The 26,792-nt window shown below is 48.0% G+C and overlaps 2 protein-coding genes across 8 annotated transcripts; one reads left to right on the forward strand and one right to left on the reverse strand.

The window, feature by feature from the left end:
• The first annotated feature begins 1,041 nt into the window (after nucleotides 1–1,041).
• SLC5A2 (solute carrier family 5 member 2) lies at nucleotides 1,042–8,182 on the forward strand. Of its 4 annotated transcripts, none has more exons than XM_030300621.1 (14): nucleotides 1,042–1,373; nucleotides 2,918–2,989; nucleotides 3,066–3,170; nucleotides 4,017–4,181; nucleotides 4,483–4,588; nucleotides 4,830–4,910; nucleotides 5,063–5,292; nucleotides 5,611–5,746; nucleotides 5,993–6,100; nucleotides 6,216–6,366; nucleotides 6,492–6,660; nucleotides 6,739–6,954; nucleotides 7,739–7,868; nucleotides 7,954–8,182. In XM_030300621.1, the coding sequence occupies exons 1-14, from the start codon at nucleotides 1,320–1,322 to the stop codon at nucleotides 8,178–8,180; spliced, it is 1,950 nt and encodes a 649-aa protein (XP_030156481.1). In that variant the 5' UTR covers nucleotides 1,042–1,319; the 3' UTR covers nucleotides 8,181–8,182. The 4 variants fall into 4 exon arrangements, with proteins under 4 accessions (XP_030156481.1, XP_030156483.1, XP_030156482.1 ...); XM_030300622.1 differs by lacking the exon at nucleotides 1,042–1,373 and adding an exon at nucleotides 1,734–2,373 and having other exon boundaries at nucleotides 6,583–6,660; nucleotides 6,819–6,954; XM_030300620.1 differs by lacking the exon at nucleotides 1,042–1,373 and adding an exon at nucleotides 1,735–2,373.
• Nucleotides 7,141–22,194, reverse strand: RUSF1 (RUS family member 1). 4 transcript variants are annotated; one of them, XM_030300624.1, is made up of 13 exons: nucleotides 21,792–22,182; nucleotides 21,459–21,573; nucleotides 17,326–17,371; nucleotides 15,659–15,691; nucleotides 15,463–15,568; nucleotides 12,907–13,008; nucleotides 10,881–10,951; nucleotides 10,617–10,801; nucleotides 10,474–10,531; nucleotides 10,037–10,107; nucleotides 9,259–9,402; nucleotides 9,074–9,151; nucleotides 7,141–8,586 (listed from the first exon to the last, which is right to left on the reverse strand). In XM_030300624.1, exons 1-13 carry the CDS (start codon nucleotides 22,089–22,091, stop codon nucleotides 8,489–8,491), a joined length of 1,407 nt encoding a protein of 468 aa, XP_030156484.1. In that variant the 5' UTR covers nucleotides 22,092–22,182; the 3' UTR covers nucleotides 7,141–8,488. The 4 variants fall into 4 exon arrangements, with proteins under 4 accessions (XP_030156484.1, XP_030156486.1, XP_030156485.1 ...); XM_030300626.2 differs by having other exon boundaries at nucleotides 15,659–15,744; nucleotides 21,792–22,117; XM_030300625.1 differs by lacking the exon at nucleotides 12,907–13,008 and having other exon boundaries at nucleotides 21,792–22,192.
• Between the last annotated feature and the right edge of the window lie 4,598 nt (nucleotides 22,195–26,792).

The raw sequence follows: 26,792 nt of genomic DNA on the forward strand, positions 1-26,792 counted from the left end.
GGTTCTATACCAAGTGCAAGGAGACCATAGGGAACCAAGCAAACATGCTTCTTGACCTCTTGGAGCTGAAGTCTAGTAGAGGAGACAGATAACAAACAAGTACACAAGTAACATGTGTAATGAACTAATGGAGACTTTCCTGATGGTTTAAGTAAAGTTCACTCTTCCCCCTTGTTTCCATCCGCAGCACCTCCCTAGTCCCTCATAGTGCTTATCTAATGCAAATAGGTGTTTATTTGTTGCTTGTTTATGTCTGTTTCTGAAACTTGAATACAAGCTCCTGAGAGCTATCTGTCAGATTACACATTTGTTTTGCTTACCATTGTCTCTCCAGTTTCTAGAATGCTATCTAGCATGTGGTAGGTGCTTAATAAATGTTTGTTAATGAAGGAAAGAATGAGGAAGAAAGGAAAGGAGGGAAGGTGAAAAGGGGGAAAAAACAGAACTAAGTTGGGGAAGGGATTACTTTAACCAGATAGTCCCTGTGAATATGTAATGTGTAAGTTGAGACTTGGAAGGTTGACAAAAGAAAACGGTCAGGCAAAGAGCTTAAGGAGAGCATTTAGGGCAGAGGAAACAGTAAGACCAGGAGATAGGAAAGAGTTTGGCATATTGAAAGAAAGGAAAGAAGGCCATATGGCTGGATTAGAGAGAGGAAGGGGGAGAGTAGTAGAAGGTGAGATCAAATAGGAAATAGGAACCATATCATGAAGGGTCTTGTGGGCCACAGGACAGCAGATAGATTTTAAGTGCCTATAATCCCAATATGCCCAACACTTGCACCTGGATTTCTCTCAGGCACTTCAAATTCATCACCCCTTGAGGCAGACACTGTGGATGCCCTGCCCATATCCACTTGGACCACTATGTACACAGTTCCCAGACACCTAGTCTCCCCAGCTGCTCCCTGAGTTTCTCTCTGAGGGTGCTCTCTGGGATAACAAGTGGCTCCTGCACCCAGCAGGCCTGAAGTAGGAGGGGGAGGTTCTGTAAACTTAGAGACAGGAATTGATAAATACTCTAGCTCCCTGGCTCTGAGGAGTCAGTTCTGAGGTGTGTTCTCCACAGTATCTCAAAGAGTCCTCATTGGGATTGTTCACAGTGGTAGCCTTTTAGTCATCATTCCCTTTATTGGTTTTTCTTTTTCTTTGTCTCACTTCCCTACTCCTTCATAGTCCTTCCTGGGGTCACCTCCTCAGGAAAACCCTTGCCCTAAATTCTCATCTTAGGGTCTGCTTTTGAAGGCACCTAAACTAAAGCATTCCTTAAATATAACTCATATCCCCCTAAAATATTGTTTTCTGTTCTCTATCTCAGGCATGAACCCAACTGTCATAATCAGACATCCAAATCTGGTCAATTCTTCTAGAAAGGTAGAGATACTGATATTTATCAACATCCTCCCTTCTTATAGTCAGCCCTGTGCTGAGCAATGGGACTCTAGGGATGAATCTGATCATTTCCTGCTTGTGAGTAGTCTCTAGTCTGCTGGGAAGACAGACCTGGACCCATATGAGGACAACACAATGTGCTCAGAACTGTATCAGAAAAGTTAGAGAATTCTTTCCTGAAGAGTTGACATGGGCTGGGTACTGAAGGCTACCACTTGAGAGTTAGGAGTGAGCCATTTGGGAGGCAAGAAGGCACTCTAAGCAAAAGCACAGCTTAGGCAAAAGTTTGGGTGTGTGAAAATACATGGGCTGGGCAGGGCAAGAGAGGTGGAGGGAAATATGATTTCACTCTATGTTTGGTATAGAGGACCAAGGGGAGGGGTGGGCAGGAGTCAGGGTGTGGCAGGCCTTGAACATCAGGCTAAAGAGTTCCTACTTCCTTCCTAGTATGATGGGGAACTGGGAAGGGTTTCTAAGGAGGGGAGTGACACTGTCAGATTTGGGTTTGAAAGTGATCCCTCTGGATTAGTCAGAATCAGGAGATTGGCTCAGCCCTACTCCCTAGATCAAGGCTGAAGGGTGAGCAATTTTAGGGGATGAAAGGAGAGATTTTGAGTCTGGGGCACTGGGGCAGGGATAGGAGCTAAGGCCCAGGAAAGAGTGCCCCTGAACTTGAAAGTGACCAACTCCACTAGATGAGCTTTCGGCCTTGATGTGACCTGACTCAGCTAAATGAAGCTGGGGAGGGGAGAAAAGACCTGGGGGAGTTGTCGGCTCACTGCTCCTGAGGTAACCATTAATCCCTCTCCTGGGGAAATCCAGGGGCTGGTCCCTAGAGGGACAGATCCTAGGCAGAATGGAGGAACACATGGAGGCAGGCTCCGCACCAGGACTGGGAAACCAGAGGGTCCTAATTAACAACCTTGCTGACATCCTGGTCATTGCTGCTTATTTCCTGCTGGTCATTGGTGTCGGCTTGTGGGTGAGAAATTAGGGTGCTTCTGGGGGTCAGGATTCTGGGCCTGGGGGAAAAGTCTCAGGCAGACCCTATGTTCAGCAGGGGCAGGATGCCTGGATCTTTGAGGGAGACACCTGGGGCTGAGGGGCAAGCAAGTCTTTTGATAGCCTCAGGAAGGCGCAGCCAACACTCATTCCTTGTCTTCCCACCTTTGGATTGGGCTATTTGAAGGGGTCAGTGGATTTCCATCAGGGACAGCATTCTAAATGAGGTCTCTGTTCCCCTGTCTACATATCTGACCAGAAGCCTATTCATGACTCAAGGTCTCAGGAAAAGTCAGGTCAAATCCAGCCACACTTAAATGTGGGTGTTTGGGCACTAGGTTGGGGCCTGGGTTACTCTGGGTGCCTTGGAGGAGGTTGGGGCAGGGGGTTGGGTGGGAACCATCAAAAGAGCCCAGGACTGGTTAATCTTCAGCCTGAAACAAGGCTGAGGAATGTGTTGAGAAGGCTAATGAGGTCCAAAGATGTGCCCTGAACCCAAGTCTCCTCCCACTCCTGTCCCTCAGTCCATGTGCAGAACCAACAGAGGCACCGTTGGCGGCTACTTCCTCGCGGGACGAAGCATGGTGTGGTGGCCGGTGAGAGAGGCTGTGCCATGGAGTGGGAGGAGGCCTAGAGAAGCAGCCTAGTTCACCCCCACCTCTGGCCATCTAGGTCGGGGCCTCTCTCTTTGCCAGCAACATCGGCAGTGGCCACTTTGTGGGCCTCGCAGGGACCGGTGCTGCAAGCGGCTTGGCTGTGGCTGGATTTGAGTGGAATGTGAGACCCCCCCCTTTTTTTTGCCAATAACCCCCACCCCAGTGGGAGCCCCTGGAACTGTCACATCTGCTCCAAGCAGGGGGCATATAAGACTGGATGTGGGACTTCCCAGTAGTGGGGTGTGGTTGGGCTTTGAGTGAGGGTCGCACATCTTGCTTGGAGGCAGGGGAATGTTGGAGATGACCACTTTCAGGGCAGGGGTAGGTCTTGCTCCTGACTTGCTGTCTAAGCCTCGACCAGCTACTACCCTCTGTGGCCTTGAGTTACTCCTCTCTGAAGTGGGGTGAAGAGCCTTAAAGATAGTGAAGTCCTTACTCTGATGCTCTCTTGAATCTGTGGCCTGTGAGGATCTCTGGACCAAATTAAAGCCCCCTGCAGAAGTGGGAAGGAGACAAAGCTCTGGGACTGAGGCTTGTCTTTGAGGGTTGGGGAGACCAGGGCTTCCTGGAGGAGGAGGCCTCTAAGCAGAGTCTTGAGGGACAGAAAGTTTGGGTGGGTGAAGAGAAGAGGGGAAGTCGCCCTTCCTGGCAGAGGCTGAGATCAGGCTGAGGAGTCTATGGTTGGATTCATGTGCTGGGGGGTGGGGGGATAGGACCCATCTTAGGAAGAACCGGCCTGGGAGGATTGGCAGGGCTCTAGTTAAAGGCCCAAGAAGGTGTCAAGACCCTGTCCCTTAATGTCCAGGGCCCAGGGCCCAGGGACATCCTCTGCAGTTGTATCCTCTGAGCCCCCATTTGGACCTTTCCTTGGTGTAGCACATTCAGGAAGAGGTCTCTTAGACTCTAAGGGGAGGGCTAACTCAAGGAAGGATCTCAGTCATTCTCAGCTGTCATGCTGTGCCCGCAGGCGCTGTTCGTGGTGCTATTGCTCGGCTGGCTCTTCGCGCCCGTGTACCTGACTGCGGGTGTTATTACCATGCCACAGTACCTGCGCAAGCGCTTCGGAGGCCATCGTATTCGCCTCTACCTGTCAGTGCTCTCGCTTTTTCTGTACATCTTCACCAAGATTTCGGTGCGCACTCATGGAGGGGCCCTGGAAGGGCGGGATTCACGGAGTGGAGGTCTCTAGAAAGCCCTGGAAGGGGTGGGACCAAGGAAAAATCGCTGTAAGAACCATGATGGAGGTAGGGTCTGGAAGGAGTAGGCTTTGGGGCTGGGGCCACAATAGGTGGAACCTGGGAGGCCAGACCTTCGAAAAATGAGAGAACCTCTGAAGCGTGGCCACATAGGGTCATGGTCTAGAAAGGAGATAGACCTGGGTCCCTTGCCCTGGTTCCCGGGTCCTGACCTGTGCAATCACTCCTTCCCCCAAGGTGGACATGTTCTCCGGGGCAGTATTCATTCAACAGGCTCTGGGCTGGAACATCTATGCCTCCGTCATTGCCCTTCTGGGCATCACCATGATCTACACTGTGACAGGTTGCTGTGGCAGGGGCTTAGGGAAGGAATGGGCTGGGGAGATGTGCTGGGAGTGTCACTGAAGCACATTCGGCTCACTAAGCCCTGCCTCCTGATGCCCGGGTACATGAGCCTGAAGAATGGCTATTTCTTTGAAATTTGCTCTCCAGGAAGGGGCACAGTTTTCAAATTTGCACAAAGACACCATATGTACACGGGGTAGCCTATTTGGGCTGTCTCCACTAACCCAGACCCTTTGCAGGAGGGCTGGCAGCGCTGATGTACACGGATACTCTGCAGACTTTCGTCATTCTTGGCGGGGCCTTCGTCCTCATGGGTTACGGTACGGAGCTCAACCAGTTGGGGAGGGGCACGGAGGTTGCAAGTTGCAGAGTTCTCCACCTGGGAGCAGAGGCAGCCCATGTCTCCAGCATGTGGGTCCTAGGGAGGGCCTTGGCGTGGGCCCCAGATCCCCTGACAGCCTTGCCCTCACAGCCTTCCACGAGGTGGGCGGGTATTCGGGGCTTTTCGACAAATACTTGGGGGCAATGACGTCGCTGACGGTTTCTGAGGATCCGGCTGTGGGCAACATCTCAAGTTCCTGCTATCGACCCCGGCCCGACTCCTACCACCTGCTCCGGGACGCTGTGACAGGGGACTTGCCGTGGCCTGCACTGCTCCTGGGTCTTACCATCGTCTCAGGCTGGTACTGGTGCAGCGACCAGGTGCGGGGTCAGGGCTTTAGCCGGGAGCTAGGCCGGGGCAGAACCAGAACCGCTATGAGCAGGGCTGAGATGGGTGGAGCCAGAACACATCTGTGGGAGCCCCACTGCATGGTCTGAGGGGTCGGGAACTTGGCCAGGATGGAGTTAAACCAGTGCCACTGGGATCCAAAGAATTTGGGTCTGTAAGTGAAAGCGAATTGCCAGCAAGTGAATTGCTGAGCCAGAGGCAGGCCTGAATTAGGGCAACCAGTTAAGGCAAAGCCTGAGGGGCAGGGAATCCAGGACTGGTCACAGATTGTTGAACGGACCTTGCCCCAGGTCATTGTGCAGCGCTGTCTGGCCGGGAAGAACCTGACTCACATCAAGGCGGGCTGCATACTGTGCGGCTACTTGAAGCTGATGCCCATGTTCCTCATGGTCATGCCAGGCATGATCAGCCGCATTCTTTATCCGGGTAACGTCTGCAACCCCACCCCCATCAAGTGTCCTGTGCCCCATCCAGCCCCTTTCTTGTTGCATGCATTCAAGTGCCTGTTTTCCATTTCTGTTACTGTCCTTTGATTTGGGAATCCAGTCACCCAGTCCCACCTCCCACGAGGGGTCCCATCTCTCTTCCACTAGGATCTCCCATCCCCACTTCAGGGATCCGAGTTCCCAGACAAGGTCCCGTTCTAGCCATGTCACGCTCTCTTGCCTGCAGATGAGGTGGCGTGCGTGGTGCCCGAGGTGTGTAAGCGTGTGTGCGGTACTGAGGTGGGCTGCTCCAACATTGCCTACCCGCGGCTGGTCGTGAAACTCATGCCCAATGGTGAGGGCAGGCGCACTGCGGAGATTGCCACTGGGAGGAGTGACCCCTTGCCAAGCCTGCACCCTCCTGGGGACACGTTGGTGGCCCTGGACTCACAGTTACAATCGGCCTGCAGGTTTGCGTGGACTCATGCTGGCGGTCATGCTGGCTGCGCTCATGTCCTCACTGGCCTCCATCTTTAACAGCAGCAGCACGCTTTTCACCATGGATATCTACATGCGCCTGCGGCCCCAGGCAGGGGACCGTGAGCTGCTGCTAGTAGGACGGTGCGGCCTGGGTTTCCCCCAGGTCCTGCCCCACAAATCAGCCTTGGGGTGGGGGCAGAGAACACTCGGAGGATTGGGGGAGATGGGGGTCCTGGGTGTAATCTGCTGATGGCCACCCACTGCAGGCTCTGGGTGGTGTTTATTGTGGCTGTGTCAGTGGCCTGGCTACCCGTGGTGCAGGCAGCGCAGGGAGGGCAGCTCTTTGATTACATCCAGGCAGTGTCCAGCTACCTGGCGCCACCTGTGTCTGCTGTCTTTGTGCTGGCGCTCTTTGTGCCCCGTGTCAATGAGAAGGTAAGCCTATGTGTAGGTTGTTAGCTTGGGTCAGAACTGGGGACACCTGGAAGAGGCTGACATTCTCTCCCCTGGCAGGGTGCCTTCTGGGGACTGATTGGGGGCCTGTTTATGGGTCTGGCACGCCTTATTCCCGAGTTCTCCTTTGGCTCGGGCAGCTGTGTACGACCCTCCACATGCCCAGCACTCTTCTGCCGTGTGCACTACCTCTACTTTGCCATTGTGCTCTTCGTCTGCTCTGGCCTCCTCATCCTTGTAGTATCACTGTGCACAGCACCTATCCCACGCAAGCATGTAAGTGCCAGCTTCTGGATGGGTACCAAACACGCACCGTGTGTGAGTGTAGCCCTCTCTACCCCTAGTCTGCCAGTCCACTTCCAGGAATGCCCCGTGGGGAAGACCTGAATTTCTATGCTGAGGGTTCATTAAGGGTAGGCTGGGAGTCCAGTTGGAAGTTGCATTTGTAAAGCAAGAACAATGTTTTATTTAAATGACATTTATTTGAGGTGGTCTGGGGGGAGGTGGCTTGAAGACTGTCCCACAAAGTCCCTGGCATGGCCTGTGGAACTCAAAACACAGGATCTGACTGGTGGCTGAGAGGGGCAGAGTACCATTTTGAAGGCCCACAAAGAGTTTGGTCTTATGCTGTTGCAGGGCAGATGCCCCAGGGTAGGGTTGATTGGGGGCCAGGACAAAAGAGCTGGGCAGAAGGATAGGCCGGTAGAGAAGGGGGAAAGGCAGCAGGAGGAAACTATGTGGACAAATATCCACAGGAAGGTACACTGTTAGCAGGACTAGAAGACCAGGGTCTAAAGTACTACAATTTGAATGTAGAGAGGGACCTGGGTTGATGAAGCAGGGGGTGAGCAGGGCCAAGAACTTTAAACACACAGTTGAAAGGCCTAGGTTTAGTATGAGGGCAAAGGGCAGCCATGGAAAGTTGGGTTTGAGTGAACGGAGTCTGGATTAAGTATACAGGCTAGACCGAGGGTGCTAAGGGGGTACCAGGTGGACAAGAGACTTCAGGGTCTGGGGTGGGGGAACAGCACTTTCACTTGGTCCCCACTCCCTTCCCCAGCTCCACCGCCTGGTTTTCAGTCTACGGCACAGCAAGGAGCAGCGGGAGGACCTGGATGCCGATGAGCTAGAAGGTTCAACTTCACCCCCTGTACAGAATGGGTGTCCTGAACATGCAGTGGAGATGGAGGGTAAGGCACTGCTTCAGGAGGCGGGGCTAAGGACTAGGGGAGCCAGGTTTCCTCAAACTAACTGTAGGGTGTCAATTTTCCCTAGAGCCCCAGTCCCCAACACCGGGCATGTTCCGCCGGTGCCTGCTCTGGTTCTGTGGAATGAGCAGGAGTGGGGCAGGTAGTCCCCCAGCCCCTACCCAGGAGGAAGTGGCTGCAGCAGCCAGGCGGCTGGAGGACATCAGTGAGGACTCGAGTTGGGCCCGTGTGGTCAACTTCAATGCCCTGCTAATGATGGCTGTGGCCACGTTCCTCTGGGGCTTTTATGCCTGAGGCCAACCGTGTTGGACACCATGAGCCACTGCCAGGGCAGGGCTCAGCTTCACAATGAATGGGAGTGGGGAGCCTGCAGTGGTGAGAAGGGAGTAGGGCAGGGAGAGGGAGGGGGAAGGCCCTGGTTCCCTTTCTCTCCACTGCCAGGGGCCCAGTCTACCTGACTGGCAGTCATAGCCCATGAGGCCTTGGCCAAACTGCCACAGCAGTTCCCCTAAGCAAAAATAAAGCTGCTGTTCCCACATTGTGCTGTGGCCAAAGTGTGCTTGCTTCAGGCTCCTGTCCTGAGACCTGGGTGGGCCTCCACCTCACAAGACCTTCTTTTCTGGAGACAGAAGCCATGTGGCTCTCCACTCATCCACCTCTAGCTGGTGCTTCTCAGTCTTCCAGCCTGCATCCTGCAGTCCTGGGGAGAGGTCATAAGGGTGCTGCTGGGACTGCTGGAGAGAAGACTCCAGGCTGACCCGGGGGTAAGGAGTGGCACAAGCCAGGTACATGCTCTGTGCACTGCCCAGGCTCTACCAGCCTCTGCAGGGTAGTTTCTCGCACAAAACGGGGCTAAAACCTCATCTGGCTGCAGCATGAAGTCACTGAGTTAGTATATGGAAAAATGCTGGAATGGAGTAGGTGCTAAATGAAAGATCATCATCATTTGTGAGCCTCCCCCCAGTTCTTCAATGCCAATTGGGATTACACAAATTGCTAACATGACACAGCCTCTGGGACCATTCTACCTCCCTATCCTATTGACAGGGAAATGAGGTCCAGACTTAAGATCACAGAGAGAATCCAGGTCCTCCACCTCAAAGCTAGAGGTGTGGGGATAGCGTTAGGCAGAGCCTCTGGGGAGGAGGCCTCAGAAGCCAAGGAGTCATGGGGCTTAAAAATGTTACCTTTCAAGAACTTTGGGAATAGCTTGTCCAACACTTGGTGTGTGTCCCTGACGATGACCCAGTTGTCTTTCTCAGGACCTGGAGGGGGGTGCAGACCCAGAAGTTCTCAGGTCTCCAAGTGGAAGAGTCCTTCCTCTCTCTATGCCTCTTTGAGCCATCAACAGTCTACACTGTGAGGTGCTTACCTGCCCATACTTGGTTCCTCAGTTCCTCCAGCCCTCTTGGGAGGGGCCCATCTCCCTGCAGGGCTTCAAGCACCAGCCCGTGTGTAGCAGCCCTTAGGATGGTTTCAGGGCCTGCCATCTGGCTCAAAACGACTTGCACCTGGTCTGGAGAAACCCAAGACAGACTGGTGCTAGGGGAGGGCCACCTCCCAAAACATTCTCAAACTAACCACCTTGCTTCATCCTTGTCTGCCCTGAGGCCTTGGCCTGCATGGATGGAGGCTATCTTTCACCCTTTTCTCTTCCAACTTCTCTCCTGTTGTTCCCAATGTCTGGCCAAACTGAAATGCCCAATTTCCAAATACAACTTTATAGCAGCTCACGAGATGGGTTTATTTTGCATGTCCAACAAGAAGAAGCATCTTTTAGCACACAACCAGCTGACCAGTAAACTCCAATACTTGTTTCCTCAACAGGTGACTCCGGATGGGAGAGAATAGTTCTCCAGGGGTAACCAAAGGTCATAATCTTATTTGAGTATGTTGCAATCTACAAAGTGCTTTACTTACTTGCCTTTCTCATAAAAACACACAGGCAAGTAAGGCAAGTACACAGGGACAAAGTGCATTTCATTGAGGCTTGCAGCTATAGTTTGAATTCACTAAGTTTTAGTCTAGAGCTCCCTCCAGGATACCAGGCAGCCTCTAAACTGTTCAGGGCTTGAGGCTCTGGAGCTGGTGGAATGAGAAGTTGACCTCAGAAGGGTGAATCTAATTCAGGAAGAGCACGGCACACTTACTTTGTGACAGGTCCCAGCGAAGGAGGTAGGGCTCTTGGTGTCCCTCAACCAGCTGTTGCAGGTCAAAAACACTGAGGGAAAGAAGAGAGTGAAGGGTGGGAGGAGGAGAAAGAAAAGCAGGAGTAACCATCCAGTCAACTGAACTGTCCTTACCTCATCCGTCCTTCACCTACTTCCCATCTCTCAGCCGTTACCCACGTACCCCATATCTATCTTTTTCTTCCTGCATCTAACAAATATATCCCTTGTATTTGCTGTTACAACCCTGCTCCCCTCAAGCATCCATGCTGACCCCAAGTCTGCTCAGTAGAAATAAAGAAACTAGAATAGAGAGGTGAGGCCCAATCAGGGGACGCCAGAGTGTAACTGTAATAAAGAGCATGTGCGGGGAGGGTGGGAGGGAAGTACTGATGGGTGGGAGACACTGAGCCACTTACCTGGAGGTCAAGCGGTGTAGGGGGACCCCCAGGGATAGAGACTGAGATGGCCAAAAACCTGTGGGAAGCTGGATGTCAGGAGTCAGGATGCCCAGACGGGGAGAGACTGGGAGACAGTACTTGAGACTAAGGGGGTGGATCACCTGTCCACAGTGGCTCCATCTGATTAGCTGAAGTGGGGCCAAGTACCTCTCCCCTCTGAAGGAAGTGCTTCAGGACCAGCCGGAGTCGGCCTTCATTCAAGGTCTCTATGACAAGGGCTCGGACTGCCCGGTAATTGGCGTAGATGTGAAGGGCAGTGAGGAAGAAGAAACAACCAAGGCTGAAGCTGGGGTGAGAGAGTGAGGTGGTCAACAGGGGCAGAGACCCAGCTGGGCACCTCTTCCCTGCCCTTGATCCCGGCTTACCCAGGGCAATCTGACACGAGGGGAAGCATCAAGAGACTGACCAGGAGCCCTGCCAGGTTTACCAGTGTCTCCTAGAAAAAGGCAGAGGGGTTGGAAATTAGAGGTCTTCCTTCCAGGCCAGGCTGCATATCCTTGAGTGCCTTTCATCACATTCCTCCCTGCTCCAGAACATCCCAGGGCTCCCTACACTGATGAGGGTGCCTTAGTAAGTTTTTAATGTTTTTGTTGAGTGGGTTGTCATTTAAGATACGAGATGCTTCTCTGTCCAGGTACATACAATATCCTTGGAACATGTCTTCTTTGTTTTGCAAGAGTCACCAGAGTAGTCCTACGCTTAGGCAACTGAATGTCCACAGAATAGGGAAGTACTTTTATTTGGTGGCTTAAAAAGATTGATCCCCCTCAGACCCTTGGTATGCAAAAACTGGGAGGCACATCTGCAAAAGGGTCAAGGAACCATCCAGGAAGGCTCAAGATCCAAACCTCTTCTCTTGAGAATCAATATTACTAGAACCCTCTGCTGGCTTGAGATAGTCTGACTGAGCTCACCCAAGGGTGACAAACATCTGCCCTTAAGTCATCATGAGGGAGGAAGAGTCTGGTTTGGTGGCCCTGACTAGTGGGGTCCAAGGGAGAGTTGGTCTTGAAGCTGAGAGAGCTCTTCTTACCCAGGTCTCCTGGCAAGGGGGCAGGCTGTGGAAATAAGGCAGTGGTTGTCATGGTAAATAAGAGATGAGACCTTGGTTGCACAGGAGCAGGAAGACCTCTTCTCCATCAGGTGGGAACAGTCATTTCCAGTGGCCACATCAAGTGGCAATAAAGCAACATCAGCAGAAAGCAGGGGCCTGCTACAGGGCTGAGCACATGTCCTGAGTTGCCCCTGAGATGTGTTCCTGCCTCTGCAGACTGAGGAAGCCCTGGGACTTGGAAAATACAGCTTGGGGACATGGGGAGAGCTGGGGGTTAGAAAGAGAGCAGGTAAGAGACAGCAGACATGAAGCTGGGAGATCCTAAAGTGCAGGACACGGGTTATACTTATTTCTCTCTTCCTAACAACCTATGGAAGAGACAGCAGGGAAGAATTGGTTCAACCATTTCCTGAGAGAAGGGATGTGCCCAAAGGTACCCAGGGTCACTGAACCTCTGACTTATTTCCTCTTTAGAAGCCAATGAGTACCTCCTGTATGAGGCCACCGTAAGTATTTAATGAGTTCATATAAATGACATACTTGGCACATGGTTAGTGCTTAATAAATATTAGCTTGTGTTAATATTTTTAGTTGTGTTAATATTATTGAAAGGAGTTAGTTTTAAATTTAAAAATTTTCTATTTAGAAACTGAGCAAAACAATTTAAGAGAAGGACAGAAAGTAGTACTGGACAGAGATTTCTAAATTGCTTCACTGTCAAAGAAAACTGTGTCACACTTCTAACCTGGGCCTCACTTTCCTCTTCTGTAAAACAGAGATAATAATAGTATCTGCCTCATGGGGTTGTGTGAGAATTAAACAGTGCAATGCACATAAGCACTTAGCACAGGGGTTTGGGGGGATCCAATACCTGTTGAATTCAGCCTTAGGGGTGTCCCCACCTCTACTTGAGGGTGCTCTGGTCTGATGAGGGGCTGGACCAGAAAGGCCTACAATACTGTCAAGTGGAGACCCCTGGCCAATGACCCCAGCCATCTCATATGCTGAGCACTTTTTGACTTGCCAAGTGCTTTAACATATGGGACACATGACCAGACATCCTCCTCTCAGTTTGGGACTATGGCCTAGAGAGGGTGAAGGTCAGGGCAAGGGCCCACTCTTGGCCACACAGGGAGAAAGGAGGGGCTGAGATGATCAGCTTGGGCTTTTTGCCACTAGAACTCATGCCATCAATTTGAGTCAAGAGCAGGGACTTCTTCCTGTGTCTCCCCTATCTACCCTCAGGAGCGCTTAGGTACATCTCTCCATATTCCCAAATAATGGCCTAACCTGCCTCCCCGCTCCAACTCCCCCCAACCCCAATTCCAGCTGCTCACCTGACTGCTATCCTTGGCTGACACATCAGCCATGTTGTTTCTCCGGGCCTGGTGCATGGTCAGGGCAGCCCGAGTGGCCCCACCAGCCACACTCACAATGCACTAGGTGGGAAAAGGGAGAGTGAAGGTCAGAATGGCCATGTGTTATGGCAACATAGGCACCTCTATGGCTGAGCTGAGTAAATGACCCAAACCAGTTTGAGAAAACCAGGCACCAGGTGACCAAACAGCAAAATTCTGAATGCTGTCCTTAGTGTCTTGTTCTCATCCCCATACTTCCACTAGGTCCCCCTCCCCTCTTATTCCTGGAGAAAACTAAAGCTCTGCCTGCCATATCTCCCTATGACCCAGTCCCAAGGAACTCCATTTCGTTCCCCAAGGTGGAGGCCCACAGACTCTTCTTAGCTCAGAACTTCCTCAGCCTGCAACTCCTACTTTGGCTGCACCCACCCCTCTGCTAAGCTCCCAGGCCCAGTCTGGTTTCCAACTTTGTGCTTACATTCTGCCTATAACAAATTCCTCTCCTCCTGTCCCAGAGGAGGACTAGTCAAGTCTTCCAGGCCAGTTCAAAACCCACAACGATGGTCCTGACCTCCCAGTGTACCTGGACCTCAATCCCTGAGATCTAAGATGGTAGAACTCATCAATGAGGGTCACTGATCACTGTCATCCATCTCATTATTTATCAAATCTCTTTTAGATGCCAGACACAGATTTAGTGCTGTGACATAACTTAGATATAACCCTTGTTCTCATGAAATCTACAAATCAATAGACAATAAATAAACAAGTTGTCGTGCAGGCAGAAGAAATGTTCAAAGGTAAGAGGAATGTGGTACAAATTGAGGCTGGAGTGACCTGATCACGTGGAATCTTGCAAACCTTGTTAAAGTCTTTATCCTAGGACCCACCAGTCAGGGAAGTGAACTTATTGGATTTCCATTCTTAAAAGGATTATGGGCTGCTCTGAGAAGTAACTGAAGAGAGGCAGAATGGAAGCAGGGAGACTACCTAGGAAGCAACCATGCTTTTCCAGCAATAAGGAACCACCAGGTGATGCACAGGTGGAGTGAATGGGTTAGAGAGATTTAGGAAGGAAAAAGAACTAAATAGAGGTTTAGCTGAGGGGGATAGTGGGCCAGGAAGACAGGCATGGATGACAACCAGCCTTCTGGATGGTGTACCTGCGGGACAGAGGTATTAGTCACGGAGACCAGAACTCTAGAAAGGGTGGGGGTGGTCAGGGAAAGTTCATGGCCCTATTCTACTCCTTTATTTGACAGATGAAGAGACTGAGGCCCTATGGGCAGAATATAATACCTAACTTGAAACAGATGGCAGAGCTTGCAATCGTTGGTTCACAGCTGCAAGCAATGGTTTTCTCTGGTGTTTCCTGTTCTGGGGTTGGAGGGGGTGCTCAGGGCAGCATGCCTAGGCCAGTTACTGGTACCTGGGCTAAATGTACTCCACACAAAGAACTGTTGTATCTGAAATGTCACCACGGAGAAGCACTGCTCTAAAGTGATTGTGAACAGATAGGTACGCCTTTGAGATGGATCTTAACATGTCTTCTTGAGTCACTGCTCTGTGCCAGGTACTTAACCTTTGGTGAAGACAGGCTAAGCTCTTACTGAACTTTGCTATGCTCCAGTTTTCTCATTTGGATGCAGCCAACCTGAAGGAATTGTAAGGGTGAGCAGCTTGGCAGAGGAAGAGCTCACATTCACCCCATGTCACCCTCCAGCCTTACCATTCACTTTGTGTTTTGTCTTGCCACTGAACCATGACCCACACTATTCCTTCTGCTCAAAAACATCCACTGTTTACCTTAAACCCATTCTTCAGGACCCAGGCCCAGGAAAGGTCTTCCTGCATCTCTTGACTAGGCCAGAACTTCTGCTCAACCCTCTTGCAGCCCCCTACACTTCTCATCTGGAATACCTGTAGCTATAATTCTATAAATAGTTGTTTAATTATGTGCAGCTTTCTTCAAAGAAGATATGGGAGGGCCCTGGGGCGCCAGGGTGGCTCAGTCAGTTAAGCGTCTGACTTCGGCTCAGGTCATGATCTTGCAGTTTGTGAGTTCAAGCCCCAGGTTGGGCTCTGTGCTGACAGCGCGGAGCCTGGAGTCTGCTTTCCCTCCCCTGTTCGGGCTGTCTCTCTCAAAAATAAATAAAAATTAAAAAAAAAAGGGGGGGGTCCTATATTCCATGCCAAACATGCAGTACATACTCAATAAATATTTTACTGAAAGAATGAAAGAGCCTGGGAGCTGATCCCAAGATGTTGACACTGGACCACACTTTCTATCTTTCAGCTCAGAGCTCCCTCACCAATCCTGTGACTTCAGACGCTGTCTTAGAATATGTGAGGCACTAGAAGCTACCTGGCTGGAGTATCAGAAAATGTGGTTGAGTCCGAGTAGAAAACTCTGAACTTTTCCACTTTTCCACAAGTGTTTTGAACACAGGGCCCAGGCTGGGCTCACCTGTGGGCCCACAGTAAGCCCACACATCACCACCAAGGGAGGTATACGGGTGCCCCAGAGGTGGGTACCTTGGCCAGGTTGCTGGTACAGATGGTAATGGTGAAAAAGATTGGATAAATGGGAGCCATAATCTCGAGGAACATAGCTACATCGTTGAGGATATCAGCAAAAAGCCTGGGGGGAAGGGATCAGAGGTTAGAGATCAGAGGTAAGAGACCTTCACAATAGAAGACTTCCCTCCCTTTGGTCTCAGCCCCTCCTTACCTCCATTGCTTGGCATTGCAGTCCAGTTTACTCCTGTTGGGGAGGAGAGGTTGGTTTGCAATTTGGATATAAGGAGAAAACACATCCTGTGGGCAATGCAGGCCATCCTTAGTCTGAGGTAAGGTCTGAAGGCTCAGCAAAATCCATACCCCAGGCAGACATCTATCCCAACACCCTATCACTGCTGCCTGAAATACCATTAGCTGGGACAACCTTCAGTGGTCACTTAGTGTTGCCCCTTTACTAACACATGATACATCTAGGAAAAAAAACTGATTTGTCTTGTGGTTGCTCCTCACCCTCTGCCCCTCCTGTAAGAGGTCATCCCTGGGTCCCTCTTCCATCTCCCCGCCCCCCACTCCACCCTGCCCCATCTTCTTCCCACATGGTCAAGGGTACGCAGCAAGAAGTCCACATAGTTTGGACTGGTAAACAACTACATTTAGTGTAACTCCTGCTCAGAGAAGGGACATGACTTCCCTCAGATCACATGGAAAGCGGGATCCAAGAGAAAAAAAAAAAAAAAAAGAAAAAGGCCAAGAGAAAGAGGCAGGCTCTGACATCCAGGCCTAGGACATTTCTATCACATGAGAGGATGGATACCTCTTCTGCCAGGCAGAGGGACTCCTGGCCTGTGCACAAACACTCTTCTCCAAGAGTCCAGTGGCAGGGGATGTTGCAGCCCTCAGACCAGCTCAGAATTTAGCCCTGTTCTTACTTTGAAATCTGGAAGGAAAGGGAACACTCCTAGGTGGGGTATGGGACACACAAGAGGAACTCCTGACGGAATAAATGACAAAGGCAGGACTAAAACCGTGGGCCTGGTCTATGGCTCTGCCCAACAAAGCAGCTTGATGCTATTAGTTATAAGCTGTGCGACTTGGGCAAGTGACTTCCCTTTTTAGGTCTGCTTTGCATCTGTAAAATGTACATATTCAATCCTCTCTACAAAGCTGTTCTAAGGACTAGAGATGATATATACAGAGCTTGTGAGGCATGGAGCTGTTAACAGCAGCTAGTGTTTTCTGAGCACTTACTATGTGCCACAATATGGTATGCACTTTGCATAAGTTATCTCACTGAATAAATTGTAGGTATTGTCTGCCTATGATTATTGGCAGATAATAAATCACTCCTAAGGTTGCCCAATACTGGCTTGAGGAGGAAGCAGGCAGCATAAGATCCTTAAACTCTTCTAGATAAATGGGAAGTCTGACTCGATGTGGGACAAGGATCTTGATTACTTGCCCAAGTCCACTCCCTACCAGGCTCAACAAAATCCAATCAGGTATCTGAGCCACCAAAGTAGCTTCTGGAGTAAAATCATTCCTTTTGAATTAAGCACTATCCTGTTCAGGCTTCTCTTTCAACAAGCAGAGGACATTTAGAGCCTTGTGGCTGTATTTTTCCATGATGGGCAGCAGAGTGGCATATCAGTGCTCATGAAGGCAGATCTGATCATAGCAACGGCTCTGTGGCTTCACTGCTAGGGTGATTCCCCTGGACTGGATACTCATGAAGGACTCCTTTGCTCTGATAAAGTAATTCCTAAATCTCCCCTCCCCTTGAGACTGGCAGGAGAAAGGCGGAGCTGAAAATACAGCCAGGGATGAGACAGACATGACCCCTGCCTGGGGAGAGTGGCCAGACCAGGAAGACAAACTCACCCTTTCCACCAGGCAAAGATGATGCGGCCCAACATGCCAGTTGAATCTGGGGGAGAGAAGCACTGGTAAGGAACAAGGGAGAGCCTTGGGGGCTGTTGAGCCTGGCAGACCCTGGCACTGAAACAGATGATTCACCTTGGGTCACTGCTCTAGGAGCTCAGTTTGGTACAATAAATATTGGATAGACAGAGCTGTATGATGGGGTCAGAAGTGTCTAGACTTAGTATGTCTAGTCTAGTGTCTAGACTTCCTGAGTATGTACCCAAGAGAACTATGCACCCATGCATGCCAAGACACGGACCAGAAACATTCTTTGCATAAATGGCAAAAAACTGGGAATAACACAAATGCTCACTGACAGCAGAATACACAGATTCTAGTACATTCCCTCAGTGGCACAGTAGACAGCAGGGAAAATCTAATGCACAACTACTCATATCAAAATGGAGGAATCCTAGTAATATAATCTTGAATGAAAAAGTAAGCCATGAAAACTACATAGAACAGGGGCGCCTGGGTGGCGCAGTCGGTTAAGCGTCCGACTTCAGCCAGGTCACGATCTCGCGGTCCAGGAGTTCGAGCCCCGCGTCGGGCTCTGGGCTGATGGCTCAGAGCCTGGAGCCTATTTCCGATTCTGTGTCTCCCTCTCTCTCTGCTCCTCCCCCGTTCATGCTCTGTCTCTCTCTGTCCCAAAAATAAATAAACGTTGAAAAAAAAAATTAAAAAAAAAAAAAAAAAGAAAACTACATAGAACAAAATACACTTTTCATAAGGCTTTAAAACTGAGCAATACAGTATTTTGGTATATATATCTATATGGAACACCTATTAAAAAAAAAAAAGGAAAAGCAAGAAATCCTGTGTGGAAAGTTGAGAGGTTATTGTTGATATTCTAGTTCTTAGGTTGGACAATAGGTTCACAGGTGAGTTTTAATTTAAATTTTAATTGATACTCATTAGAGTATAAATTTTAAAAAAGGGACTTGAACTGCAGGTTGATGACAAAGAGCTGGGGGCATGGGGTAGAGGGAGAGGCTTCCTCAGGCTAAAGAGAGTCAGAGAAGTCTCTAGAATCAGCCAGACCTTCATTTGAACAATAAATGCTTACTGGCTACTTACTTGCTGCCAGACACTATGTGAGGTAAGGGGAATACCAGTGACTCAGAAGGTCATGGTTCTGGACTCAAAATCCAGTGTAAAAGGAAAACAATCGGTATGAAAAACATTGATTTAGACCAAGGATCAGTTAACTGTGGTCTGTAGTCTTCTACTCCCTGTTTTATAAATAAAGTTTTATTGGAACATAGCTGTGACCACTCATTTACAGACCGTCTATGGCTGTTTTTGTGACATGTAGCAGAATTATTTGCTGTGACTGAAACTATAGAGCTTACAATGTGTAAAATATTTATCATCGCATCCTTTACAGCATTTGCCAACCCCTGATTTACACCCTTTATACTGAGAGTAGCACTCAGTAAGTTCAGGAGGGGGATCACAAAGGACTATTTTAGAACCAAACAATTGGGAAGGCCTCATACAGTGGACAGAGGACTCTTACCTTGTTTGAAATTGAAGGCATGGACCCTTAAGTGGCAAATGCAAGGAGAAGAGAAACTAAGCTGTGAGGAGGGTTGGAAGTCTCCTACAACATATAAAGGTGGGGACCATAAGGTGGCCTTCCCCATTCTCCACTGGAAAAGACGTACTCACCTCTTGCCACAACCTCTATCCTTCGGCAGTGAGGCCTTCTATCTAGACATCTTTATCCAACCCTGGGCTTGAGGAACACCACTAAACACTCTGGTGGGCACCTGAAATCCCTACTGCTTTCAACCTTCACAACAATCCTATGAGCTTCCAAGAGAGCACTCCCTTTCACAGATGAAGCAACTGAAGCTCCAGGAAGATAGTCAATAAAAATGGGACATTTTACAAGAAAATCTGCATTTCCTGCTTTTTTTGGAAGAACCTGAAGACATGGCAGTACTGAGCCTGCCTTTCCTTACTACTGCAACTGGCTGGCGCTAAGCAGTAGCTACCTCAGAGGAGGCATGTGTACAACACATTTCTCATCAGGCCTGCTCTGCTCCTACATTTCTGTCCCCTGTGTGTCCCTGGAAATAATACCCACCAGGTGGCTTTACAGGCTTCCTCCCTCTATCACTTATCTTACCCTCTTCCTTTCAAGTATATTTTATTCTCCACAAAATTTTTATTGTTCTACTTAAGATTCTTGTATTGGATCAACTTAGTGACTTTGAACATGCTCAGATTATTTTTACTTGTTGAGGGAGCTCACTGGGCCAGACTCTCTTTTTCTTCCTTCTGACTGCACACTCACATCCCAATAAGGTGTATGTCCTGCATACAAGGGCCACTAGGTAGAAAGGGGGCGTATTCTACCTTTCATCAACAGTCTGCAAGGCCCTTGTCAGAATCTGGAAGTTGGCACTAGGATGTAATAATGACACATACCTTCCTATTATCTCAAAGTCAACACTGTCCACTAGACTAGGAAACTTAATTCCTACTTGCCTCAGTTACAATTAGTTGAGCTGTATGATCTAGAAATTTTTGAGCAGCAGTAAGGGATCTGCTGTCTACAAATTGTACAAGGCTCCACTCTCAATCCCACTGGCAAAAGTCAGTGGTAGTTAAGAGTGGGACACAGGAGTCCATTGGTGTGGGTCCAAATCCTGGCCCTACATTAACTTAGGCCAAGTGGCTAAACCTCTCTGTGCTTCAGTTTAATGAAAGCTTGTTTTGATACCAACAGCAGGCTTTAAAAAGTGGATATTTCTGCATATCTTAAAGTGATCTCTTTTTTTTTTTTTAGTAACTTTAAGACATACATAGGCAACATGTTGGCGAAAAGAGTAGGGTACTTAGAAATGACATGAAAACATCAACTACTGAATTCCAAACACCCAGCCTATAGCAGAGCAACAGAAAAGGTCCAAATTAAGGACACACTCTGGTTCAAATCCACGTCCTATAAGTTACTGGCTGTGACCCTAGCCAAGTTACTTTTTTCGTGCCTTAGTTTATCTGTAAAATGGGGATAATGACAATACCTATCTCAGAGCTACTGCAAAGTCAGTACACTTAATGACTGGCAAATAATAAACACTGTGTCAACTATTATTATTAAAAGAAGAGGTAGCTACAACAAGCCACAGATCACCACTTCTCCACTATCAGAGAAAGGGCTTCTTTCAAGAGGTGACTCACATTTGGCCAGTTTGCTCAGTCTTAATGGTAAGGATGCAAGCATGGGCTTCCTGATCCTCTAAAAGATCCATGGAGGCTCACCAGAGATGTGGCCAGGCTCATGCTGAAAAAGGGCCTTCCCTTGGGTCTGATTTAAGTTCCCACTGGGAATAGTAATAAAAGACAAGGGACAGTGGAGACAGCCACAAATCCTTTTCTTCTCTACTTCACTCTCTAGGTGGCATGGTACCAAACCATATGCTTTACTTTTCATTAATGGTTTTTAAAAATGCTGTACACATCCAACAGATAGTTATAATAATTATACCATCATCTAGTATTCCAAGAGTTTCCAAAATGCCTTTCATTCTTCCCATAACCTCCTCTTTCCTACTCAGGACTATTACAAAATTGGTTTTTTTCCTAGAACAAATTTCCCACACTTCTGGGAGCTGTTGGTTTTATTCAATAACCATAGTCTTATGCAGCTCTACACAAAGACTAGGGGTAAAGGAGGGGAAAAATTAATTTAGCGATTCAAGCTCCAGGTGATTTACGGACTCTGAACAGTATGTATAGGGAACTGAGTGTGGCTGCAAAGCTGGTGCTCAGGATGAGGGCATTCTGGTGGTGGGTGACTAATTATCGTTGAATAAAGCAATAAAAATATTTATAATTAACCCAGCTGAATTTTGTTTTTTAACAGGGCACAAGGCACTGTTCTAGGAACCGGGGAGAGTTGGCTCCCAGATCCAATCAGGCACGAGTCCGGAAACATACACATCACAGCCCAGCACTAGAGGCCAGACCACTGGGATGGGGGAAGGGAGGGGCTGGGCTTCCCAGTCAGGGCAAAAAGAGGCCAGAGAGGTGGCAAGGCTGACAGCAGTGACAGGCGAGGCCCCAGGGGCCCAGCTCACCTTTCACCAACCAGGTGGCAGTGGCAGCTGAAACAGAAGCTTTTGCGTTCCCCACCCCTATGCCCAGCAAGACTGCGTGGGTGGCGAGGGAGCCTGAGAGGCTGGAAGCAAAGGCCTGGAGAAGAAAAAAAGGTGCGGTGAGGAGTGTGCGCAGGAGCACGATGGCCTAAATTCTATTTATCATCAGCTCTTCCAGATGTGTGAACTGGAACTTGTCACAGTCCCGCTCTCGGCCTCAGTCTCCAATCTCTAAATGGGGAGACAGAGGTGGCCCGCATTGCCTCCCTCACCCGTGGATATACGCTCCCCCCGACCCCAGTCGGCCGGGCTGACCTGCACGGAATCCCATAACTGGTAGGGCAGATAGTCCGGGCTGACGCTATCGGGGAAGCCCTGCGGCAGGAACACGGCTATGAGGCTGGAGAGAGGTGGTGAAGCAGTGCCGAGAGCACCCCCTGCGCCGCCAGCCAGTCTTTGGGGTTTCACTGTAAAGGCCCCGGAGAAATCCCACCAGCGCCACCCCCAAGCTTCCCACTGCAGACTCCCGTCGGCGGCGGCGAAACAGCCCCGCGCGGCCCCGGAACCGAACTGTTCACAGCACAGTGGGCGATTAAGAGTCGAGGCGTCAGCCATCTCGCAGCTCTTCCTTCAGGCCCGCTAGACAGGAAACGTGGCGGGACTACATTTCCGGCTTGGCTACGGCGGCTGTAGAGGTGCAATCTTTCCTCGCCAAAAGGTCGCGGGCATTCGCGTCCTGCTTTGTGCAGCGTGGGAACCCACATTTCCTCTCTTACCTCCTGGCTTCTCTGAGGACACCCCAGGGCTGGTCCCCGCCCTTTTGTAGCTGGGCCGCCCGAACAGTGGGAACGGTTTAGCCTGCCAAGTCCTGGAGATACCTGCTTTCCTGTAACCCGCAACTCTCAGTTTTGGGGAGAAGGAAAGAGGGCATCCCTGGGGAACCGTTGTGTTTGAGAACCAGTGCGGCCACAGAATTTTTAGTTGTGTGATTTTGGGAAAGTCAGTGTCCCTCTCTGGGCTTCAGGTACTTTTGTTGTTGTTGTTGTGAAGGCAGGGACTATATATTACTCCTTATTTTATCCCCAGAACCTAACACACAGTAGGTGCTTAAAAGATACTATGAATGCATGCATGGATGAAAGAATGAACTAATGCATGAGAAGTTGGAGCAAATGATCCCTGAGATCCTGGGCCTTACTCATGACTGGAAGAGTATTATTTCTGAAAGGATCTTTAGGACATCCGAGGAATGAGAAAATCAAGGGGTTCTAATTAATAGTCTCAGAAAATGAGAAATAGGCAAGAAGTTCTTGTGTGTTTACTGGGGTGTTTATTGTGTGTTTATTGTGCTTATCCATGAAATTGAGGGGAGAGTCTAAAGACAGTGTTTCTGTCTCCCAACTCACCCCTTTTTCTCTTTCCCTCTCTCCCTTTCTCCTTCCATCTAGTGCAATGTACTGATTCCAAAGTTGAAATTTGCTAAAAGTGCCCCCTCTGTCTCTTTTTTTTTTGAAAGCAGAAAATAAAACATCTGGGTTTCTTAGTCTGGCATTCTTGGACTCCCATAGTCTGACTCCCTGGCTGAAACTTCTGATTTTTCCGAACTGATAAGGAAGCATAAGGCAAGTGAGGGCAAAGCACAAGCCAGCAACCCGCTACACCCACCCCAGGTGGGATATATGTGACCTTCCTCAGGCACTCACAGTTGCCCAAGAACAAAGGAAAGGGGAAAACCAATGGATAATTGATACAGAGCACAGTCATTCAGGACATGAGTCTCCATAAGTTTATAAATGTCTTAGTAAATTATAAGAAAAAGGCCATCTTATCAATAGCCTAACCTCCAGAAACCCATAGACTCAATTTCCTGGAGCCCTAACACTACCCTCCCCTCCATGGTGATGTGGAGAATAAAGGCAAGATGAAAATACAAATAAAATTAAATTTATAACCTGCAGCCCATTGACAAATATTTGAGATAGGCAGAGTAAAACATTCCTCCAATAAACTCCCAACTGTCTTGTCATAATGTTAATATCTTACTAGAGGGAAAACAACTTTAACTTGACAATAGCAATGCCTCCAGTATGGTAGGAGTCCTCTTTAGCATATGAAAGTCTTTTGGAGGTCTCCCTTTTGCCTTTACCTCCCCCAAATCCATAGTATATAATTGGTCACTCATCACAGCCCTAGTGCAGCTCTTTCTGCTCACAGGTCCTGTCCCTATGCTTTAATAAAATCACCTTTTTGCACCAAAGATGTCTCAAGAATTCTTTCTTGGCCATTAGTTTGGACCCACCACCACTCCAAAACCACATCAGACTATCCTCTTGGACCTCAACCTGGAAGCCCTTCTACCCTGCTTCACCTTATCTGAGACCTACACAGAGTCTCCTTGCTGCTAAGATAGACCTGGGGCACTTCATTATTATCATTATTTTTTTTTAATTTTAGTTTCTTGGTAGAGTGAAAAATTGAAGGGTTACAAACATATAATATTTTACATATGTATGTATGTATGTATGTATTTATGTTTTTATTTTAATTCCAGTTAGTTAACAAAGTGTCATATTGGTTTCAGGTGTACAATTTGGTGATTCAACACTTCCATACAATACCCGGTGCTCATCACAAGTGTTCTGCTTAATGCCCATCACCTATTTAACCCATCTCTCCACCCACCTCCACTCTGGTAACCATCAGTTTGTTCTCTATAGTTGGGTCCATTTTGTTGGTTTGCCTTTCTCTCTCTTTTTTCCTCTATGCTCATTTGTTTTGTTTCTGACATTCCACGAGTGACATCGTATGGTATTTGTCTTTCTCTGGCTGATTTATTTTGCTTAGCCTAATCCTCTCTAGCTCCATTCGTGTCATTGCAGATGGCAAAATTTCATTCTTTTTAATGGTTGAGTAATATTCCATTGTGTGTGTGTGTGTGTGTGTGTGTGTGTGTGTAATATCTTCTTTATCCATTCATCAGTCAATGGACACTTGGGCTGTTTCCACAGTGTGGATGTTATAAACTACTATATATATTGCTGCTATAAACATTGGGGTGCACGCATCCCTTTGAATTAGTATTTTTGTATTCTTTGGGTAAATACCTAGTAGTGCAATTGCTGGATCATAGGGTAGTTCTATTTTTAACTTTTTGAGGAACCTCCACACTGACAAATGTGTAATATTTTAAGTGTTAGCCTCTGTCAGTGCACTGAACTCTGAAGCCAACTGCTATGAGTGAATTCCCTCAGAGGGCCTTAGTTTGAGTCTAGGTTCTGTAACTTAGTATCTATGAGATCTTGGGCAAGTTTCTTAACTCACTGTTTTTCAGTTTCTTCATCTGTAAAATGGGAATACTACTAATAAGACAATAGGGTTGGGATGAATATCAAATGCGTTATATATGTAAAGCTTTTCAAACTATGTTTGGCACACAGAATATGCTATTTACGTGTTGACCATTATTTGGAGTTAATGTCAACTATTCAAATGTAGGGCTTTTTCCTCCATATGAGGCAGTTCAAATGGCCCTCATGATTAGCATCACCATATAATTCATTATCCAAATCAGAATTTTTGAGAGTGTCATTAAAGGAGGCACTATTAATAATTGCATTTATTAATTGGGAAAACAGACTGGAGTTGTTCTGGGCAAATTGCTATATAGTATCACAGTAATTATGGGCCTCTCAGCTTTACTGACCGCTATTGTCCACATTAACCTCCCCCTGCTCAGATACCATGGCAGCCCTTATTTAACTGTAGCACTTATTTAACTCTCAGCATGTGCTTTCTGGAGCCAGTTTGTGTTTGCATTTGTTAGGTATCTATGTCTTGTCTTTCCAAATGGACTGTAAGTGTCTGAAGACAAGGACTCATCATACACTTCTTTGAGAAGTGTCCCGATCAGTGACTTAACAAAGAGTTGAGTGATTGTTCCCCTTTTCCTACCCCATGAAACCTCTTGGCAGCCTGCATTCAACAGTATACCAAACACTGAGCAGAATATTACAAACTGCTTATCTCCTTGACTTTACCCTCATTGATCCCCACACTTCCACTGCTGCCTCCTTACAGTCCACTGTCCACGAAGTTTAAAGTTCCTCTGCTTAAAACCTTAGTGACTTCCAATTACTTTTATGGAAGAAACACTCTCCTTCAAATCTTTCAGTGGTTTTTCTTCACACTTGGAAATAAAAACACAAACTTCTTGTCTTGACCCACAAAGCTCTGTAGATTGGGTCCTGCCCTATTTCTCAAATGTTTTCCTTATAATTAATTCATCCTCTATTCATGCCACTAGAACATAAACTCCAGGAGGACAGGAACTTTGTCTTTGGCACTGAATATATATCCAGTGCCTGGCACAAGGTGGGTGGGTGCCAAATACCAAATAGTAGAATGAATAAATTTATTCTCTCAGTAGCCCTTGTAAAGTAGTTATTATTTTATTCCTTCTTTACAAACAAGGAAACTAAGATATATGTGGAGTGACTTCACTGAGGTTACAGAGCTGAAAAGTGACAAAATCATTCATTTATTCATTTAACAAATATTTAGTGAGCAGCTGCTACTCTTCTAGGCACTGAGGCAGGACTCATATTTGAGGCTAATGATTTTAGAAATACACCATCTTTTTAATTTTGTATTTTTTGTGAGAATTAAAAAAATAATAGAAGGATGCATTCTTTCTGTGAAATAATTCAAACAATAATATAAATAGATAAGATCAAGTTCTCCCTCGACATTTATCTCTTTTCCCATTTCCCAACAAATATTAGTCAATCCCCAGAAGTAAACATTGTGTACTATTCTACACAAACACGCATGAATGCGCGCATTTGTGTAGAATAGTACACAATGTTTACCACACACACACACACACACACACACACAGAAGTATATAGTTTTACATTTAATCCTTACTCCCATACTCCCATACTTGCAGCCTGGGGTAGCCTGCTCTAATTATGATTCATTTAACATTATAATAGAGATCTTTTCATATCAGCACATATATATCGACTTCATTTATTTTAATAGCTGCATGTCATTCCATACTATGAATGTGCCATAATTTCTTTAATAATTCCTCATAGTAATGGGCATTTGGGTTTGTCTACCTTTTCATTATTACAAATAATTTCATTCTTTTCTTTATTTATTTTTTTTTTTAAATTTTTTTTTCAACGTTTATTTATTTTTGGGACAGAGAGAGACAGAGCATGAACGGGGGAGGGGCAGAGAGAGAGGGAGACACAGAATCGGAAACAGGCTCCAGGCTCTGAGCAGTCAGCCCAGAGCCTGACGCGGGGC

The sequence above is a fragment of the Lynx canadensis genome, chromosome E3 (assembly GCF_007474595.2).
Source record: "Lynx canadensis isolate LIC74 chromosome E3, mLynCan4.pri.v2, whole genome shotgun sequence".
NCBI lineage: Eukaryota > Metazoa > Chordata > Mammalia > Carnivora > Felidae > Lynx > Lynx canadensis.

Bases quoted from the DNA above. Each gene is read 5' to 3' on its own strand.
- SLC5A2 (XM_030300620.1), top strand. From the start codon at position 2,248: ATGGAGGAACACATGGAGGCAGGCTCCGCACCAGGACTGGGAAACCAG. The intron at 4,182-4,482 runs GTGCGCACTCAT...CCTTCCCCCAAG, and splicing joins ACATCTTCACCAAGATTTCG to GTGGACATGTTCTCCGGGGC. The intron at 5,293-5,610 runs GTGCGGGGTCAG...ACCTTGCCCCAG, and splicing joins GGTACTGGTGCAGCGACCAG to GTCATTGTGCAGCGCTGTCT.
- RUSF1 (XM_030300624.1), bottom strand. From the start codon at position 22,091: ATGGCTGACGCCTCGACTCTTAATCGCCCACTGTGCTGTGAACAGTTC. The intron at 13,009-15,462 runs GTACCCACCTCT...TTTCCCACCTAG, and splicing joins GTACCAGCAACCTGGCCAAG to TGCATTGTGAGTGTGGCTGG. The intron at 9,152-9,258 runs GTAAGCACCTCA...ACCCCCCTCCAG, and splicing joins GAGGAACCAAGTATGGGCAG to GTCCTGAGAAAGACAACTGG.